Source organism: Stenella coeruleoalba (genome assembly GCF_951394435.1).
Source record: "Stenella coeruleoalba genome assembly, chromosome: 11".
Taxonomy (NCBI): domain Eukaryota; kingdom Metazoa; phylum Chordata; class Mammalia; order Artiodactyla; family Delphinidae; genus Stenella; species Stenella coeruleoalba.
Window position 1 is genome coordinate 59,546,450 of NC_137157.1, and position 18,265 is coordinate 59,564,714.

The 18,265-nt window shown below is 45.4% G+C and overlaps 3 protein-coding genes across 6 annotated transcripts in view; 2 read left to right on the forward strand and 1 right to left on the reverse strand.

Moving 5' to 3' along the window:
• The first annotated feature begins 769 nt into the window (after positions 1-769).
• NFE2 (nuclear factor, erythroid 2) lies at positions 770-3,820 on the forward strand. Its single transcript, XM_079938083.1, has 3 exons — positions 770-993; positions 1,203-1,371; positions 2,554-3,820. The coding sequence occupies exons 2-3, from the start codon at positions 1,258-1,260 to the stop codon at positions 3,553-3,555; spliced, it is 1,116 nt and encodes a 371-aa protein (XP_079794209.1). The 5' UTR covers positions 770-993; positions 1,203-1,257; the 3' UTR covers positions 3,556-3,820.
• Positions 3,821-5,803: 1,983 nt separating this feature from the next.
• Positions 5,804-12,373, reverse strand: HNRNPA1 (heterogeneous nuclear ribonucleoprotein A1). Of its 4 annotated transcripts, XR_013830642.1 has the most exons (12): positions 12,224-12,373; positions 11,550-11,666; positions 11,136-11,282; positions 10,779-10,989; positions 10,589-10,681; positions 10,410-10,502; positions 10,081-10,155; positions 9,730-9,879; positions 9,037-9,192; positions 8,701-8,766; positions 6,236-6,303; positions 5,814-6,023 (listed from the first exon to the last, which is right to left on the reverse strand). XR_013830642.1 is itself a non-coding variant. In XM_079938195.1 (11 exons), exons 1-10 carry the CDS (start codon positions 12,236-12,238, stop codon positions 8,711-8,713), a joined length of 1,113 nt encoding a protein of 370 aa, XP_079794321.1. In that variant the 5' UTR covers positions 12,239-12,373; the 3' UTR covers positions 5,804-6,303; positions 8,701-8,710. The 4 variants fall into 4 exon arrangements, 3 of the variants coding, with proteins under 3 accessions (XP_079794321.1, XP_079794320.1, XP_079794322.1); XM_079938195.1 differs by having other exon boundaries at positions 5,804-6,303; XM_079938194.1 differs by lacking the exons at positions 5,814-6,023; positions 6,236-6,303 and adding an exon at positions 7,133-8,466.
• Positions 12,374-12,754: 381 nt separating this feature from the next.
• CBX5 (chromobox 5) overlaps positions 12,755-18,265 on the forward strand; it is a 28,375-nt gene continuing 22,864 nt past the window's right edge. Inside the window, exon 1 of the mRNA XM_079938337.1 lies at positions 12,755-13,054. The gene's annotated coding sequence lies outside the window, so the exon portion shown is untranslated. The remainder of the gene's footprint in view (positions 13,055-18,265) is intronic.

Here is an 18,265-nt window from a genome sequence, read left to right on the forward strand (position 1 = left end):
ACAACTACTGAAGCCCGTGCGCCTAGAGCCCATGCTCTGCAACAAGAGAAGCCACTGCAGTGAGAAGCCCGTGCACTGCCAATGAAGAGTAGGCCCCGCTCGCTGCAACTAAAGAAAGCCCGTGCGCAGCAACGAAGACCCAGTGCAGCCAAAAATAAATTAAAAAAAAAAAAAAAAGAGTCTGAGATTCCACAGAAAGAGTTGATTGATGTCGACCGCCAATAGAGTCTCGGCGAATGGAGGAGACATGGGAGCAGGATTGGGAAGGCGCCTGGAAGGTGGGATGGGCTAGTGGAGTCGGCAACTCTAGGTACCAGACCTGACTCTGCTATTTATCAGCCTGAGTCTCAACTTCTGAATGGAACTTACAGGATCTTTGTGGAAATCAATCTCATAAACGAGTGCTTATAAACCACCAGCTCGGTTCTAGACAAATGCCAAATAAGTCTTTGCTGTGGTTATTATATGACCTCAGGAGAGAAAAGACCCCTGGTTGTGTGGAGTGGGGTATAGCCAGGATGACCCTGTGGGACACAGGGCAGAGGTCCAGTGTCTCCAGAGACCATTCCTCCTCTGCTGCCTGCTGCTGATAAACCTCTTATCTGGCCCAGGCAGGGGAGCCCAGGGCCAGGATAGGAGGAGAGGGCAGGGCTGCTATCAGTCACCAGGCCTGGGCCATATCTTAGAGAAGGGGAGGGGCTGTCTGCTTGGCTCTTCCCACAACACACTCCTTGGGGATCCCCAAGCACTCGCTCTCATCTTGGAAAGAAAAGACTGAGATCCTAAAAGTGAGGGCAGAGGAGGAGAGCAGGAGTGATCCCTGATGTTGCTGCAGGAAACAGGAAAAATAAAAAACACTGGATGATGTGACTTTTGTCCTGGCCAGTGATACAGTTTTGAGGAGTAAGAAGTAGGGGAAAGTGAAGGCATCTTGTCCGAAAAGAAGATAAAAACCTACTGTGCTCCCAAAGGAACTGCCTACAGCCATAGCGGGTGAGATACAGACAACACGGCAGAAAAAGGCTTTCTAGCTTCAGGAGTTTGTCCGATGATGAGTACAGCATGAATGGGGGTGGGGTAGGGCGGGGAATGAGGCATCTCCTTCCCTCAGGTGAAGCTGGAGGGAGCCTCTCCATGGAGGAGGACAAAATTGCTGACCTGTGGCAAGAGAGGCCCTAACTCCTGTTTCTCCTTTGACACAGACTGCTGGGACCATTTGGGCTTTCGGGACCTTGGACCAGGCCCTGGCCCAGTAGGATGCCCCCGTGTCCTCCCCAGCAGAGCAGGAACAGGGTGACACAGTTGCCCACTCTGGAGCTGGGTGAGATGGAATTGACTTGGCAAGAGATCATGTCCATCACTGAGCTGCAGGTGAGTGGGGTTAGGGGGCAGGGGTGGGGGGAGGGAAAAGCAGAGAAACAGGGAGTCTGGCTGGGACTGAGGCCGGGGGCTGGAGCAAGCAGAGCCCAGGGTCTCAAGATGGAAATGTTCCAGGCACTGTGAAAGGAAGGGCTGGAGTCAGAGGGCGATCTGGATGGAAGACCAGAGCGTTGAGGGGGAGGGAGTGTGGATGAGCAGGAGATAGGAGTGGTGGGGAAGGAAGGATCTGATTGGGGGTGTAAGCTCTCTTGGCAGTCACTCTGCTTACGTCTCTCTGCCCCACCTCCTGTCCCGCCTTCCCTTCCTCACCTTCTTCTGTTCTGACCTCCTCCAATCCTGCCCATCTTCTTCCCTCACTTCCTCCCCCTGCCCTCAGCAGCCGGGGCGGGGTGGGGGTGGGGTCCCCTTTCCCTCAGGTAGCAGAGCTGTAGTTCTGACCTTGGGAAGGGGGGTCAGACTATGCCGGGGTCCTCTCCTCCTGCTAGTTGGACAAAGGGGTGTCTGTTGGCCTAACAATGATGCCTTTGTCCCCAGCTGGGCTGGAGCAGGGTGGCTCCCCGATGTGGGTTGGGGGCCCTTTTCCAGCACGTTCTCTCCTCCTCTCTGCACCTGGGCAGGGACAGAGGGACTGAAGGGGAGAGGGCAGAGCTTGTGCCGGCTCCCCAAGGTAACTCTCAGCCCCAGACCTGGCTCTGTGCCCACCCCGTTCTCTTCCCTGCCACCATGCCTGGGCCCTCAGGATCTGCCCTAAGCCCTCTTCCCACACAGCAGCTCCCTCTGCTGGGCACCCAGGGCATGGCCAGGGTCTGAACTTGACCCTTTGACCCTAGATAGTGGCAGCAGGAAAAGGGTTCCGAGGGTCATCCTGGAGACACTCCTTGTCTTCCTGAAGGAAATAAAGGGACATGAGCCATTTCAATACAGTAAGCACTTCTCCTGAAGAGGAGGGGATTCCATAATTGTTGCGTGACTTCCCTTCTTGTTTAAGCCACTTTCCTCGTGAACAAACTGTATCACAACTTTGCCAGAAGCTTTCAACGATACTCAGCACCGTTCTCTTCCCTTGTGCTTATCTCACTGGGTCTTTCAGGGGACCCGGCTTGGTTCTGAGAGACAGCTGGTTTCTTCTCTTCCTCAGCCTGTCTCCAAACCTTTTGGTGTCTTTTCTTGCAGGGCCTAAACGCTCCAAGTGAGCCATCCTTCGAGCCGCCAGCCCCATACCCTGGGCCCCCGCCGCCTCCAAGTTACTGCCCCTGTTCAATCCACCCGGAGGCTGGCTTTCCCCTTTCTTCACCACCTTATGAGCTCCCAGCACCCACATCTCATGTCCCAGACCCCCCATACGCCTATGGCAACATGACCGTACCAGCCTCCAAGCCGCTGACCCTCTCGGGCCTGCTCAGTGAGCCCCTCCCAGACCCCTTGGCCCTCCTGGACATTGGGCTGTCAGCGGGGCCATCCAAGCCCCAGGAAGACCCAGAATCCGACTCAGGATTATCCCTCAACTACAGTGACGCTGAATCTCTTGAGCTGGAGGGGACGGAGGCTGGTCGGCGTCGCAGCGAGTACGTAGAGATGTACCCAGTGGAGTACCCCTACTCACTAATGCCCAACTCCTTGGCCCACCCCAACTATGCCTTGCCACCTGCCGAGACCCCCTTAGCCTTAGAGCCCTCCTCGGGCCCCGTGCGGGCCAAGCCCACTGCACGGGGGGAGGCGGGGAGTCGGGATGAGCGTCGAGCCCTGGCCATGAAGATCCCCTTCCCTACGGACAAGATCGTCAACTTGCCAGTAGATGACTTCAACGAGCTGTTGGCACGGTACCCGCTGACGGAGAGCCAGCTGGCACTAGTCCGGGACATCCGAAGGCGGGGCAAGAACAAGGTGGCCGCCCAGAACTGTCGCAAAAGAAAGCTGGAGACCATCGTGCAGCTGGAGCGGGAACTGGAGCGGCTGGGCAGCGAGCGGGAGCGCCTCCTCCGGGCCCGAGGCGAGGCCGACCGGACCCTGGAGGTCATGCGCCAACAGCTGACGGAGCTGTATCGTGACATTTTCCAGCACCTGCGGGATGAGGCAGGCAACAGCTACTCCCCTGAAGAGTATGCATTGCACCAGGCTGCTGATGGCGCCATCTTCCTGGTGCCCCGGGGGACCAAGATGGAGGCCACAGACTGAGCTGGCCGGAGGGTTGGGGCTGGTGATGGAGGTTTCCTTCATTCTCTTCTGATAAAGGTGCTCCCCAACCGTGAGGCCCAGAAGGAGCTGAGTTCTGTAGACCAGGAGGGACCACAGTGGGAAACCTGGCATTTGGAAGGTCCAAGGTGTGTTCAGTGAGGCTTGCCCGGAGGCGAGGACATGAGGGGAGGGCTGGAATCTCTCTTCCGTGATTCCGTTTCCCAGGTCTCCAATCTCTTGTCTGAGCTTTGGTATATAAAGCACTCTACAGAAACAGCTTTCCGCTGTGTCTTCCTTCTCGAGGGAGGGTGATGAAGGGGGTGCCCTCAGAGCTCACTGCCTGCTGGTGGCAGGGAGGTGGTTCTGCTGAGCTTGCTTCTTTCCCCTACGGCTCTGTATGAGGACGTGTGGATACATGACGCTTGGGCCTGAGCAGTGTGATATCTACCACCTTCACTCCCCTTGTCAGAGCCAGGGGCCATGGGTGATTTGTGGAACCACACCTTCTCGGGTGGCCCCCTATTTATAGAGCTGGGATTGTTGCCAGAGCCGAGTAGACCCTCTGTGAGAGGTCCCTGAGTGTTAGGCCACTCCTTTTACAAACTTTGGGGCACTGGAATCCTAGAACGCCCACAGGCCGTTTTCCCCTCCTCATGCCTACTTCTACAGGACTCCCTCAGCCTGGGCCCTGATATGGCAGAGCTCTCTCAGAAGACTGAGTGAGCTGCTCTTGATTGCAATGAGAGAATTTGATTGGACACCCAAGTTTCAGGGGATTTCACACCCAGGTCTGGGTACCAAGTCTGCTCCACAGTGGAGCACAGTATGCATTTCAGTGAAATCTTCCATCTCCCTGGTTACATTAGATAGAAGTTACCCAATACTTGTTTCGGTGCCTCCGCCCCCCTTTCTAGATCCTTGAAGATCTAGGGCCTTTTATTAGTATATTTTTTCTTCGAACACGACTAAGTTTCAGAATTCTTAGCCCCATGGATCAAAGTCCAGTCAAACCTCCTCCACACACCTTCATCTCCTTGCTTGGAATTGCGGTGGTTCCCACTCTTCCCAATCACTGAATTATATAAATTACATTTTGCTTCTTTACACTTCTATTCAATTTTACTAGCTCCATTTCAATAGAGAAACCTTACTTCCAAGTTCTGATATTCATTAGTTGAGACAAAAAAGCAGACAGAAGTGATCAAACTGGAATCTTCATGCCTACAGATTCAGGAAAAAAGTGGTCTCTAGGGAATGAAAACTTCCTAATAGATCTGAAGACAGTCCAACCTGTCAACTTTCCAAAAACCTGAACATGTGGGATCAAGTGGTAATGAGATTAGTTGTTCAATTTGACTAGTTTGCTTAAGGGATATCAGAATGAAGTTTTTCATTCTAACCAAACTCACAAAGATGGTTAATTCAGAGGCAAATTTAAACATTCATTCATTCAACCAATATTTACTGGGCACCCAATAAGCTGAGGTATCATTCTAGGCACTGGATGGTCAACAGGAGACACTTCCCATGGAGTACACCATAGCAGGCAAGACCCTCATACACATATTTAACAGTACCTAAGGCCAAAGACGGAAGGGTGGTCACAAGAATTTGAACAAGGTATTAATCTTCCTACAGGTTATTTGCTCATTTAAAAAATAGGGAATTTACTTTTAAGCAAACTGGTAGTCTCAGTTCTATCCCTCCAAACCATTGTTGTATGGACTTCCTTTACCTTCTTACCCTTGGCTCAATATTTTTGAAGCCTGAAATAGACCAATTAAATGTTCATTCACCCAAGATGAGATCCACTATGCCCCTCAGGAACTGAACAGATAAGCACAGTTTCAGAAGAGACTCAAACTCAACAGCTGGCCTTCACTACAACTCCATTTTCCCTTGCCAGGAGAGCTACAAAAAAGACCTGTTCAAGAGGAGCAGTAGCGAACAGCTCACTTCTGGGTCAAGATTTACTCCTGCAGTGAAATTAAACCAGTTTCTCTGATTTCACTAAACCATGGATGCTGATGGGACAAACTTTAAAAAATAGCAATACACAGCATTAAAATCACTTCCAACAAACCCAGTACTTCCTCCATCTGAATTAACACGTGGCTATGCTTGAAACATGTATAATGCAGTTTTCTTTAAACAGCTTACAGTGACTACATGGAAACACTGCTAAGGAATGAGGGTAAAATTCTTCTGGTTTACCATTAACTCCTGCATTTCCCATTCTCAAACTTGACCTAGTAAAGAACATGCACTATCTCAAGTTATTTACCATAAACATCATGAAGACGACATAGAAAACAAGAACTAAAACCAAGTTAAATGCATTTTATTTTTAAAAAGTCCATTCACAAAACTGAATGATTAATTCAAGCTGCGCAGCAGCTAATGACTACTGCATGGCAGTGAAAATGAAGTGCACAGTGGCTCAGATAAAGGTCCTCATAAGGATGGTCCTGCAAAAAAGAAAAAAGCATATACATAAGCAGGTGAAAGATTCTACAACTACATCCATTCTCTTTACTGAGAATCCAATTGCTTTAATAGCTTTTTGCCAGCTACAGTCTGTTAGATAATAGAACAATAGATCTTACTTTTTTTAGTTCTGAGGCACAGCCTGGCATTTTACTTTAGGAATACTAAGCACTGTTACTTTATAAAAACCTACCTTTTAGCCATGAGCTTGAACTGGAATTTTGTTTAAGAGTTGCTAAGCCTGTGGTAGCACACTCCTCCCTAAAAAAGTAAACAGCCTTTAAGAACTAGCTTTTCTCAGAGACAAGGTCCATCTCAGGCTAAGCCCTCCCACCCCCCACTAATGGTCCGCCCACCCTCCCACCAGCATTCTGGGGAAGATTCTAATATATTACTTTGAGCCATTGTTTTAAGTTAATAGGTCAAAAGATAGGAAATATAGAAATTAAAGGGTAAAAATGTATCACTGTAGAAGTAATTAAAGTGCTGACTTCCTTCAGTTGGGAGCCGCCAAGAGTAGGGTGTCAATTTAAGCAATTCATTTCCAGAAAAACCAAGTTCAGCTTAACTGGACTAGTTTTGGCTCAATATATTAAAGAAAATATAAGAGAAAGCTGGATTTTAGAGAGCTATATGGATGTAAGTAAAATCTGTTCTTACCTACCAGCATAGCAATAAAACCTTTTCTCCTGGTTCTGACTGCTAGTCCTAAGAGTCAGGTGTGCCTTACTCTTGTCTGCCTCCTTCCTTGCGATGGTCACTGAAACTTCACTCCCTCCTAGCTTTCATGGAGCGTGCCGTGGCCTGCCCCTGGCTTATCTGTACTCCACATACCACAAGTGTCTACTCTCAGCTGTAGAGTGTCTGACCTCGGAGCCATTCGCGCTATACTTGCTAGCAGTTCCTAGTAGCTGAACATCTCTCCTGGATCTTTAAAGGCATTGTCACGAATCCTGAGGTATCTGCAAACTCCCTCAATAGTTAAGGTTCCACCTGCCATTGCAAACTCAGCCAGTATCAAGCCCATGGAACTATTACCCACACTTTCCCACCCACCTCCACCTCCCACCCAACCCCACCCAACCCCCTCCCCAAACTTCCAAGTAACACACCCATGGGATGGAATACACAGTCCTAGTGATAAACAAATCTCTATTCTACTAAGTACAATGGCACTGAAATTAAGGGTACCAAAGGGAGGGCTCAAAGGAAGCTATGTACAAATAACAATGATTGGATATTAAGTAAACTGTTATAAAGGTTTAGAAGTCATTTTCTATACAACCAACATTTAGAATGTTTGTGTCATCTTGTGCCGTATTTAAAGGAAAACTGCAGTTAGCGTGAATTAAAGTAAATAACATGGCTCCTCACCATACCCAATTTTTATCTCCATACAGATAATTACTAGTGTGTCAATCCAGAAACCTATATATACCCACCCAACCGGAACAAAAACTGCAGTTTTCCTTTAATGTAAACCTGTTTTTGTGTTAAGAGTAAATTCCTTACTGATACTGGTCAGTTTAAAAAGGTCTCCCCAAAACTTCTAATTTGTGGATTTATGGGGTGGCATTAGCCAGCATCTGGTTTCTATTCCCTGGCAGAGTTTTGAACTTGAACTGTGATAGAAGCATTCAACATTATCAGGGGTAGTGGGTAGGGAAGGTCCAAAGCTCTGCCAGTCCCAAATCCATACAGTTGTCATTCCATTCAAGAGGGTATTAAATTGTTTATTTATTACACATGATAATGGATGATACACAAGCTTCATTCCCATCTATATCTGGTACCATAATCCAATTTAGATATATTGCATAGGATGTGCCAACAATCATATATTAATAATCAAAAAACTCCATGACTTGGCTTGGGTGACCCTTTTTCACGGTGAACTCCAAGGTCACAACGCAGTAACTGTCAGTTCAACTACACCAAGGTTTCAGAAGACAGTAGCTTCTCCACCAAAGCAGGTTGTAAATAAATTTTGAATGGAACCTGGCATCACCCTGAAGGAATACTAACTTCACACTGTTGGGGTGGTTTACCAAAATGGCTTCAGAGTAGACTAACTTTACACAGCACATTTAAAAAAAAGACACATTTATTCAGCGTCACGATCAGACTATTACATTTAGCAATCAACAGCATGGGTGCAAAAAAAAAAAAAATCTACATTAAAACCCTTTGTTGGAATGCTTTACACTTTCCACAGAACAGAAACTAAAATAACCTGTTATACAATTAGTCACAAATACAGTCCTCGAGTTTTTTTGCCCATACACATGAGTATTGTCTAAAACATGTCTTCTTTGTAGCAGCTAGGCCCTGCCACCACTGTGCTTGGCTGAGTTCACAAATCTGTTGTAACCTGTAGCTTCCCTGTCACTTCTCTGGCTCTCCTCTCCTGCTAAGCTTTGTTTCCTGTTGAACAATATGGAATAAAGTTGTTAATCTAAACATATTAAGACTCAAGGCTACAATCCAATAGCAAGTTGTTTCCCACAAATTTTGCTGATCTGAATATTAACTTAATATCCACAATTTTACTGTAATTATAATGTTAACTATGTTTCACTGCTCAGCTACATTAGGGTTACTGTGTTCATTATCAATTACAAGAAAATTAAGTGAAAACAAAAAAAGCTGTTCACTTACCTGGCAGTAATCAAAACCTTCTGCCACTGCCATAGCTACTGCTGCTGCTGGAACCACCATAGCCACCTAAGAACAAATTTGTTCCCTTAAGCTTTAGGAGTATGAATAATAACGGTAATACTTTTTATATTTGGGGCTTTCATATTTGTATTATATAAGTTCAAATTCACAAGTTTGGGCTCACATGATTTTCCTAACTGAACTACAAGTTACCAGTCACTTAAAATTTCCTCAAGATTTTAAATTGTCAGTTTTCCTGCACCTGCCCTGCCTAAAGGTCTAATATTTTCCTCAACGGTACTAGTTTAGCCCTCCCATACCACATATACACCATACCTTGGTTTCGGGGTTTGGCAAAGTATTGGCCTCCACCACCATAGGGGCCAGAACTTCTGCCTCCAAAGTTTCCTCCTTTCATGGGTCCAAAATTTGAAGACTGATTGTTGTAACTGCCAAAATCGTTGTAGCTTCCACCACCTCCAAAATTGCTTCCTAAGAATGGAAAAGAGGACCTTTATCTGTTACTCGGGGAAAATGATAAATTCTGGTGTTCAAAGTAAAAAAGTTGCTTGATCTGCCTTGCTCCCAAAACTGGTGGCTCCAATGTTTATCTTTGTATTTTATCCCTCCTGGGCAAGGCATTCAGTTGAATAATCCAATAATTAAAAAAAATTTACCCAACTCACGACGGTATAGCAAATAATATATTCTCTTGCCTTGAAGACCTTTACCCATTCAGGGGCACAGCAAACACATGCTGGATACGTCAACAAAGTGCCTAAGACCCCAAGAGTTAAGACACTAAATCCTGCTAGAATCTAATCTAATTCCAACTGAAGACACCACTATCCACTTATCCATCTATCTATTTGGGAGTGAGGCGGCCCCAGCTTAAAGCTAGGAGGAGGTAGCATTGCAAGCCCGTTAATTAAAAAAGTACCATGCAGCGTAACACACAAAAGCATCAAGTCCCCATACTAAAAGGCTAATCTAGCTATTGCACCAGTACTTGGATCACTGGATACCTACCACTACCACCGCCAAAGCCGCCTCCGCCTCCTCCGTTGTTATAGCTGTCACTCCCGCCATAGCCACTGCCCTGGTTTCCATAACCCTGTCCACCACTTCCATAGCCTCTGCTTCCTCCAGAGTAACCAGGGCCGCCTCCTCCATAACCACCTACAAGAATACAATTCTTCTCAATAAGACAAAAGTATTCAACAGTCATTCTGTGATAGCATGACAGCTAAAGGCCTGCTCACAACATGCTATTAGGTCAGAATTGAGCTTATCATGCACTAGACTTTTAATCTCTATTAACCTATTCTAAAGGTTGCCAAAACTTTTAATCTGTGGTTCCTTAAATAAAACAAAACTTACCATCATTACCGAATCCATTATAGCCATCCCCACTGCCACCATATCCACCACCACCGCGGCTGCCACCAAAGCCACCTGGAGAAAAGCAGAATTAAAACAAACAAACAAAAACCAGGTTTGAAGTATGTGGATCGCATACAAGTCACCCCCTTCTAAGTCTAAATTTTAGGAAGCGTTAAATCAGTAAATTATTTCCGTATGCAAGACTAACTACCGGTTAGTGAGAAGCCAGACCTGCATCTGGATTAAAATGTAACTTCGGATAAGACATCTGGGGGTAATTATAATTTTACCATTAACTCTCATTAGTAAACTATAACCACACAAACCTCGACCGCTGAAGTTTCCTCCACGACCAAAGTTGTCATTCCCACCAAAACCACCTCCACGACCACCACCAAAGTTTCCAGAACCACTTCGACCTGAAGAGACGAGTTTTAAGTGTTAGGCTGTACAAATTGGAATTGCTCAAAATTATGTTTAAGGTTTAATTAAGTAACAAACTGACCTCTTTGGCTGGATGAAGCACTAGCCATCTCTTGCTTAGATAGGGCTTTCCTTACTTCACAGTTGTGGCCATTCACAGTGTGGTATTTCTGAACTGAAAAAATTTGGAGATAAAGAAAACACCAACACAGCATTTAGAATACAGCATGGATTTCAAAACCCTTAGCAAATGCCAGCCACCCGATACTTACTGACAATCTTGTCTACAGAGTCATGATCATCAAAGGTTACAAAAGCAAAGCCTCTCTTTTTGCCACTGCCTCGGTCAGTCATGATTTCAATCACTTCAATTTTCCCATACTGTTCAAAATAATCTCTTAGATGATGTTCTTCAGTGTCTTCTTTAATGCCACCAACAAAAATCTTTTTCACAGTTAAGTGGGCACCAGGTCTTTGAGAATCCTAACACGAAAAAAATTAAGTTAACTTATATTAACAAAACCTATCCCCAAGTTAAGAATTTTAAGTTTGTTACACCCCTAAATGTTAAGTCCCCCTAGTGGCACACTTCCAAATGACTAAAGGAAGGGGGGGGGAAGATCACTTACTTCTCTTGAGACGGCCCTCTTTGGTTCCACAACTCTTCCATCCACCTTGTGTGGCCTTGCATTCATGGCCGCATCCACCTCCTCCACAGTGGCATATGTGACAAACCCGAAGCCTCTGGAGCGTTTGGTGTTTGGATCCCTCATTACCTTTAATGTTTAATACGTGGTAAGCCCCCAGAAGCTATTGCCTTTTCTACCTTAAGTAAGGCAGTAGGAGACTTTATACCAACCCTTTGTCTGAAGCCCTTCAATTTCCCACTAACCATCTAAAGCTAATCAATTGGGAGCTTTTTAATCAGTTAAAGCCACACCTTACTTGAAACTATAATCCCATTAACATTCAGACGGTAATACAGCAAGCTAAGCCAAAGAAATCAACGAGTTCTACGGTCCTTTGTCTCTTTCAAGTCTTACCACACAATCTGTGAGCGTTCCCCACTGCTCAAAATGGCTCCTCAGACTCTCATCGGTTGTTTCAAAGCTCAAACCTCCGATGAAGAGCTTCCGCAGCTGTTCGGGCTCTTTGGGTGACTATGAGTAGGGGGAAAAAAAGCGGTAAGTGGGGCTATAACGCAAAACACCTTCCAGCTACAAGAACCAAAACTAAAACTAGATAGCAACGTACGAAACACTTTATTGTTCCTTCTGGTCGCAGCAAGCCACGTGCTTCTCCGCACTGGGGGAGGTTTGTTGGGTGCTGGGTGGGCCGGGAGGCGCCGAGCGCATGCGTCCCTCACTCCCTTCGACGCACGCGCAACAAAAGGACTAGGAGGGAGGAGTACATCGCCAATATCGACTATAAATGCTCTTTAAGAAAGTCGCCCACTGAGACAAGGTAAAAAAACATATTGAATGTACTTAAGAGTTTTGCAAGGTGGACCGAGCCTGCGTGATAGCTAAGGGTTGCAGGACGGCAGCCTCATGGCGAAGAGGACAAAATGGCGACCTCAACTTAGGGAGGGGTAGGCCCTGGCAGAGACCGAAGAACTGCTGAACCGGCTGGGGCAAGCAGCCAAACCAGGCCGAACCCTACTGAACTCAGGAAGGCGCGAAAAAGAAAATTTAGGTGGAGAGAGCGTCCTACTCACCTCTGACTTAGACATAACGGCAGTGGAGGGTGGGGGGGAGACGTCAACGATGCTTACTCGGCGGCGTCCACGAGCAGAAAGAAGTAAGCTACCGAACGTATCTGCCAGCCTACCTTCGGCCTCGCTCTTTTATCCCGCCTCCTCGCTTTCAGCATTGGTAGACTCCGCCCCTGAGTAGCTCTGATTGGATATTTGAAATTGCTCCCCCCCTACTATTGGTCTCTGGTACTGCAGTGCTGTGTAACGTCATCCGTTTGGGCGTTCTACGCAGTCTCCACCCCTCGGGGGGGGGGGTCTATGGGTTCCCGAGTAATATTATTAACTAGTCTGATAGGCTAGTCAACCAATCATTCATGTTTGAATGCACTTAGGTTATTTAGGTAACTTTTTAATTCTCTGCGTTACGAATTTTACGTTCAGCTCATCTGTCAAACCATGATTGATACTATGAATCAGAAAAGTAGTTAGCATGTAACAATTTTTTTTTTTTGGCAGCGACTGCCTGCTGAGCGCATGTGTAGTAAAATGGCGAGTTTACGCAGGCGCGTTAAGAAGTTCCGCCTGGCGCTTGGAACACGTGAAATGGCGGGCAGGAGACAGCGGCGAACCTAAGGCGCCTGCGTAGTGGCGGGAGTTGGGCCCCTTTTTGCGCAGGCGTAATGGGCGGGGAAAGGGTCCAGTCCCAGGATTGGTCGCGCAGGCGCAGGGAAGGATCCGTTTTGGCGGGCGGTTGGCGTTACGCAGAACGCGGCGGCAGCGGCGGCCTGTGGTCCGGCCTCACCACCGAGGAACAGGGGAGACGTTAGCGTGAGTGATCGGTCTCGATCCCGGGTAAGTGGCGGACAGTCTTGCCTACGCATACGAGGTCTTGAACCGACTCCAGTTGGCCCCGTTATTGTGTGAAATGAATGGACCGCGGGGTGGGGGCTCGTGAAGGGGGAGCGGTGGGTCCACCCAACCAATGGAAGAACAGGGGCGGGATGTTTTATTCCCGTAGTTTCTGTGGAGCTTTGCAGCCGAAGAGTTTGACTGGCGAGTGAATAGGCCAATTGGATCCTCCTTTAGCAGCCGACTGACCGGTCCTTGGGCCATCGGTATGTGGGAGGCGGGCTTTCTCTTCCTGAGCAGCGGCTCACTGAGCCAATGAGCACGAAGCGCGCGGTAGGTTGGGCTCCTCCAAGAGGCAGCGGTTTGACTCCAATGGGGGATGCGGCAGTCGGGCGGTTAAATGGATGGACCAAATCTGGAGCCAGTAGGCGGACAGCTTACGGAAAGCGCTCGGTCTGGCCGTCCAATCAGCGCTCCAAAAGAGGGAGGTCTTAGATTTGGGGATGCAAGGATGGGGAGTCACTGCCTGCGATGGCGCGAGGGGGTGGGTATTTTATTCACAATGACTTGAACGAAGCCTTTGGGTCTCTAGGCCACACACTTCTCTGGTAGGGAACCTGTAAGTTTGCTCCTATAGTTCTCGAGTTTGGCTTTATTTCCCCATGTAGGTACATCCCACCATCCAGCAATGTTTAGGTTTTGCGGGGGGGGCAACAAGGGAGGTCTTTTGACTTTGAGAACTCGCTTCTTTAGGAAGACGGACTTGAAATGTTACAGCGAATAGGATAAATCTCTTTGTATTGTTGTGGAAAGGTACCGAAGAAAAATCAACATAATTGTAATAATGCATATTTTCACGGACAAAGAGATTTGTAAATCCACAGAAAAAGTTTTGGAAAGCTACATACCAAAGCGTGTTACCTCTAGGGATACAGTGGGATGGAGACAGGTCCGATTTCCAATGTTTAAATCTTTTCAGGGATAATAATTTGTGATTCAAGTTAAATTTAAAAGCCAATTGTTTTTGTGTTTTCAGTTATAAGCAAGTACTTCTCAACACCTCCTTACACCTCAAAAAAGTTCTATTTTTCAGTTAAGAACTAAGGTGATCCTCTGTTTAAAAATACAAATTTAAAAAAGGTAGCTTTTTTTGAGTACTTAGTATTGATACCTGCTAGGCATTATGCTAAATGCTTTGCAAGTATTGTCCATGTCCCCAGTGCCTTTATCTTAGGCTCTTCTCTGTGGAACTTTTCTCTCCATATATATCTCTTTCTTTACACCATTACAGATCTCCTAAGCCCTTTCTGCTGTTCTATTGAGGATATCTGGATTTGGATAAAAAGGAAGTTGCTTAAGGAGGATGATACTTAGGGTGTTGGAGACAGGAGGACACATTCATCACCTGGGTTATATTTTTGCCTTTTGATTATATTTCCTTCAAAGTATTTTATATGCAGTTCATATCTTGTTAGTAATGCCCATTCGTATCAGTCGAGTGTATTTTAGTAAAACAGAAATTTTCATTGCATATTGGCTATATCGGAGTCTATACTGTACTAATATTTACTGATTTATTTAGTGTCAAGGGAAAAATGTTTAAATACTGTAATAAGTTCAAATACATATGAAGTTCTCTTATGAGTAGAGACCTTTCTGACATTGTACAAAAGGAAGATGATTTTAGATGAGCTTATCGTGAACCAGAGGAGAGATTTTCGTGTTCTCTGGCACTTGCAAAAGGAAAACCTATTTTGTATTTGCTTCTAAACTATTCGTAGGTATGCTAATAATGCAGCTACTTAGTTTATAAGAACTAAAGTGAAATAGATTAAGGGTATCTGTCCCTAATTTATTTAGGTCTGAAAGGAATACAATCTTGATCTACTACAGGGTTTCTCAAGCTCAGCACTATTGATATTTTGAGCCTGATAAATGCATCTCACCTCCCCCCACACCGCCACTTGTGACAATCAAAATGTCACCAAATGTCCTGGGAGGGAGGGGTGCAAAATCTCCACTTGAAAACCATTGACTGAAATGACAGATGGTAGAGTTGATTATCTTGACAAAATCTTTTATTTTGCCAATTGGAATTTAGAGGGAGAAGATGGGTGAAGTGTTCAGGAAGTGTCCTTTGGTAAATGGATCACTAAATCCTCATGATTATGTCTTCAGATATAGCATGATCATTGTTTGATTGGATAAAAGGAAAATTTCATTAAGGTTTTTACCATTTCTTGCAGTTTGAACGTTGATTACATCTTGTGTTTGTTTGGCTTCCTAAAATAATGGCAAATATGTTTTTGAAGAAGGTAGACTTTGCTTCAGGTGCTTATTACATTCTCATTTGACTTAATCCTGTTTCCTTTAAAGTTTCATTATGCAAATAAATGTGCAAAGCACTCTGACATTTTCGTTTTTTTTAATAAAATTTATTTTATTTATTTATTTTTGGCTGTGTTGGGTCTTTGTTGCTGCACGTGGGCTTTCTGTAGTTGCGGTGAGCGGAGGCTACTCTTCCGTTGCAGTGCGTGGGCTTCTCATTGTGGGGGCTTTTCTTGTCGCGGAGCATGAGCTCTAGGCACGCAGGCTTCAGTAGTTGTGGCTCATGGGCTTTAGAGCACAGGCTCAGTAGTTGTGGCGCACGGGCTTAGTTGCTCTGGGCATGTGGGATCTTCCCGGACCAGGGATTGAACCCATGTCCCCTGCATAGGCAGGCGGATTCTCAACCACTGCGCCACCAGGGAAGCCCCTCTCTGACATTTTCTCATCTATAGTACTCTATTTCATTTTCTTAAAAACACAGGTCGATTTCTGCTGATCTGATTTTTCAGCTGTGTAGAGACTTGTACACTGGGGGAAAAGAAATACTGACTGAAAAATAGGTAACCAAATCATGCCACCCTAGATTACTCCGAGTAGATTCATCTCATTTCCAGCCCCACCTACTTGGCTGTAATCAGTGACCCCTTATTTGATGTTTTTAATGGTATATTTTAATCTGAAAAATTTCAGGACTTGAAGCTAGACTTTTTGGTTTACTGTGGTGTGCAAATAAAAGTTGTTTGTTTTATTGTAACTTCCCTTACAGTGTCACAGTTAATAGGTCTGATAAACATTTCTTTCTGGTGGGTAATTTTTCATTGAAATTCTGAGACTATCACATTGAAAATCCTAAGTTTAGACTTATTTCTTGCCTTTGGAGAACTTGGTTTGGTTGTTAATTTGTTCCTCTCTGTTAACAATATAAAATGCTGAGCCTTTGTTACAAAAATTAAATTTCAGGCACTTGCACTTAGAATTTAGAAGCATCTTATTGCATCCAAACATGAAATATTATTCACTAAAAGGGAAAATAACACATCTTCGCTGGTCTGTCTGAAATACAGTAAGTAGAAAGCTTCTGTCTGGGCAGGAGGTGAGCAAGATGATAACTGGGGAAAGAGAAAGAAAGAACATACCTCTGAAGTGACTGGATTTTTATATTATCTAGGGAAGTTCTGGTGATTTTCACTGCCCTTGACAGTACCTCTGGAAAAGAGAGAAAGGTATCCAGGGTACAAAGGTTTCCAAGGAAGACTACTATTTTTTGCTTTTATCAAGGTATTTTATTTTACCATATAGCATGATTTATATATCTTATTGAAATAGCCCATTTAACATCCCCTGGTAAAGCATTTTTTCTTGTCCTTTTACTTGGTCTATTTTTATTTCCGTTTACCTTATGTGAAACTGGGCCTAAATGCTCTGGATGTTGATTTAAAAAGCAATAAATTACAGTGTGAGATATCACAACTGACTTAGTATGGCTGATATTTACACATTGTTATCTATGAACTTGGACTCTGGGCAGTTGTCTTTTTTTCCCTGACATAAACTTTGATTTTCCTTCCCTCCTTGTAGAGGATGGCTTTAGCTGATCATCGTACTAATGGGAAGGAGTCCAGGTCATCCTGAGAAGAGTTGGCTTGTGCAGAGTCCAGGACGCAGATTTGTTGGATTTCTGTAAGCCACTCGAAGCCACGTGTTCTTTTCTGATGACAACTTTACACTTGTGTTGGCAGAACACCCACAGTGACAACTGTTGCCCATGTTTAGTCTGTTCGGGAGCTCTACCAGATAGCATGTTTGGGGGAAGACCTACACTGTTCTTGTTGGAAGCTGTGTAAATATTAGATCTTTCTGAATTTATCTTCTCAGATCTGCCATAATTTTAGATAAATTGCATCCTGAGATTGCCTCAACTTACCCTTTGAAATGAAAGATTAAAGGGTTTAGGCATTCTTTGGGTCATTTAAAGCACAATTCTTTTTGTATCAGTAATTGGTTTTATATATGTCTGGTTTATGATTTTTAAAATTTTATTTCCCCTGTGTCCTGGTTTCCTGTGGCTGCAATTACCACAAACCTGGTGGCTTCAAACAACAGGAATTTATTCTCTCACAATTCTGGAGGCCAGAAGTCTGCAATCAAGGTGTTGAGCCCATTCCGGAGGCCCTAGGGGAGAGTCCCTTTCTTGCCTTTCCAGCCTCTGGTGGTTGTCAGTTTTCTTTGGCTTATGGCCTCATCTCTCCCTGCTCTGTCTTCATGTTGCCTTCTCTGCGTGTCTGTCTCAGAACTCCTGCCTCTCTTAAAAAGATACATGTGATTGCACTTAAGGCCCACTGATAATCCAGGATAAATTTCTCCTTTCACATCTTTAAATCACATCTTTTGCCATGTAAAGTAATAGTCACAGGTTTGAGGGATTAGGTCATGGATAACTTTTGGAGGGCCATCATTCAGACTGTTATACCCTGGTTCTCTAACTCCTATCCAAATAAATTTTACCTAATTCAAAAAGGAAAGGTTATTTTTAAAAATGAGGGGCAGCTGGGGGGCGGGGGAAGGCTCAGGAGACCCAAGTGAGCCAATTGCCCTCTTCAGTCCTTAGTTTCTTTCTTTTTCTTTTTTTTCCTTTTTTTGGCTGTGTTGGGTCTTTGTTGCTGCACATGGGCTTTCTCTAGTTGTGAGCGGGGGCTACTCTGTTGCGGTGCGTGGGCTTCTCATTGCGGTGGCTTCTCGTTCCGGTGTGCAGGCTTCAGTACTTGTGGCTCGCAGGCTCTAGAGCGCAGGCTCAGTAGTTGTGGCGCATGGGCTTAGACGCTCTGTGGCATGTGGGATCTTCCCGGACCAGGGCTCAAACCCGAGTCCCCTGCATTGGCAGGTGGA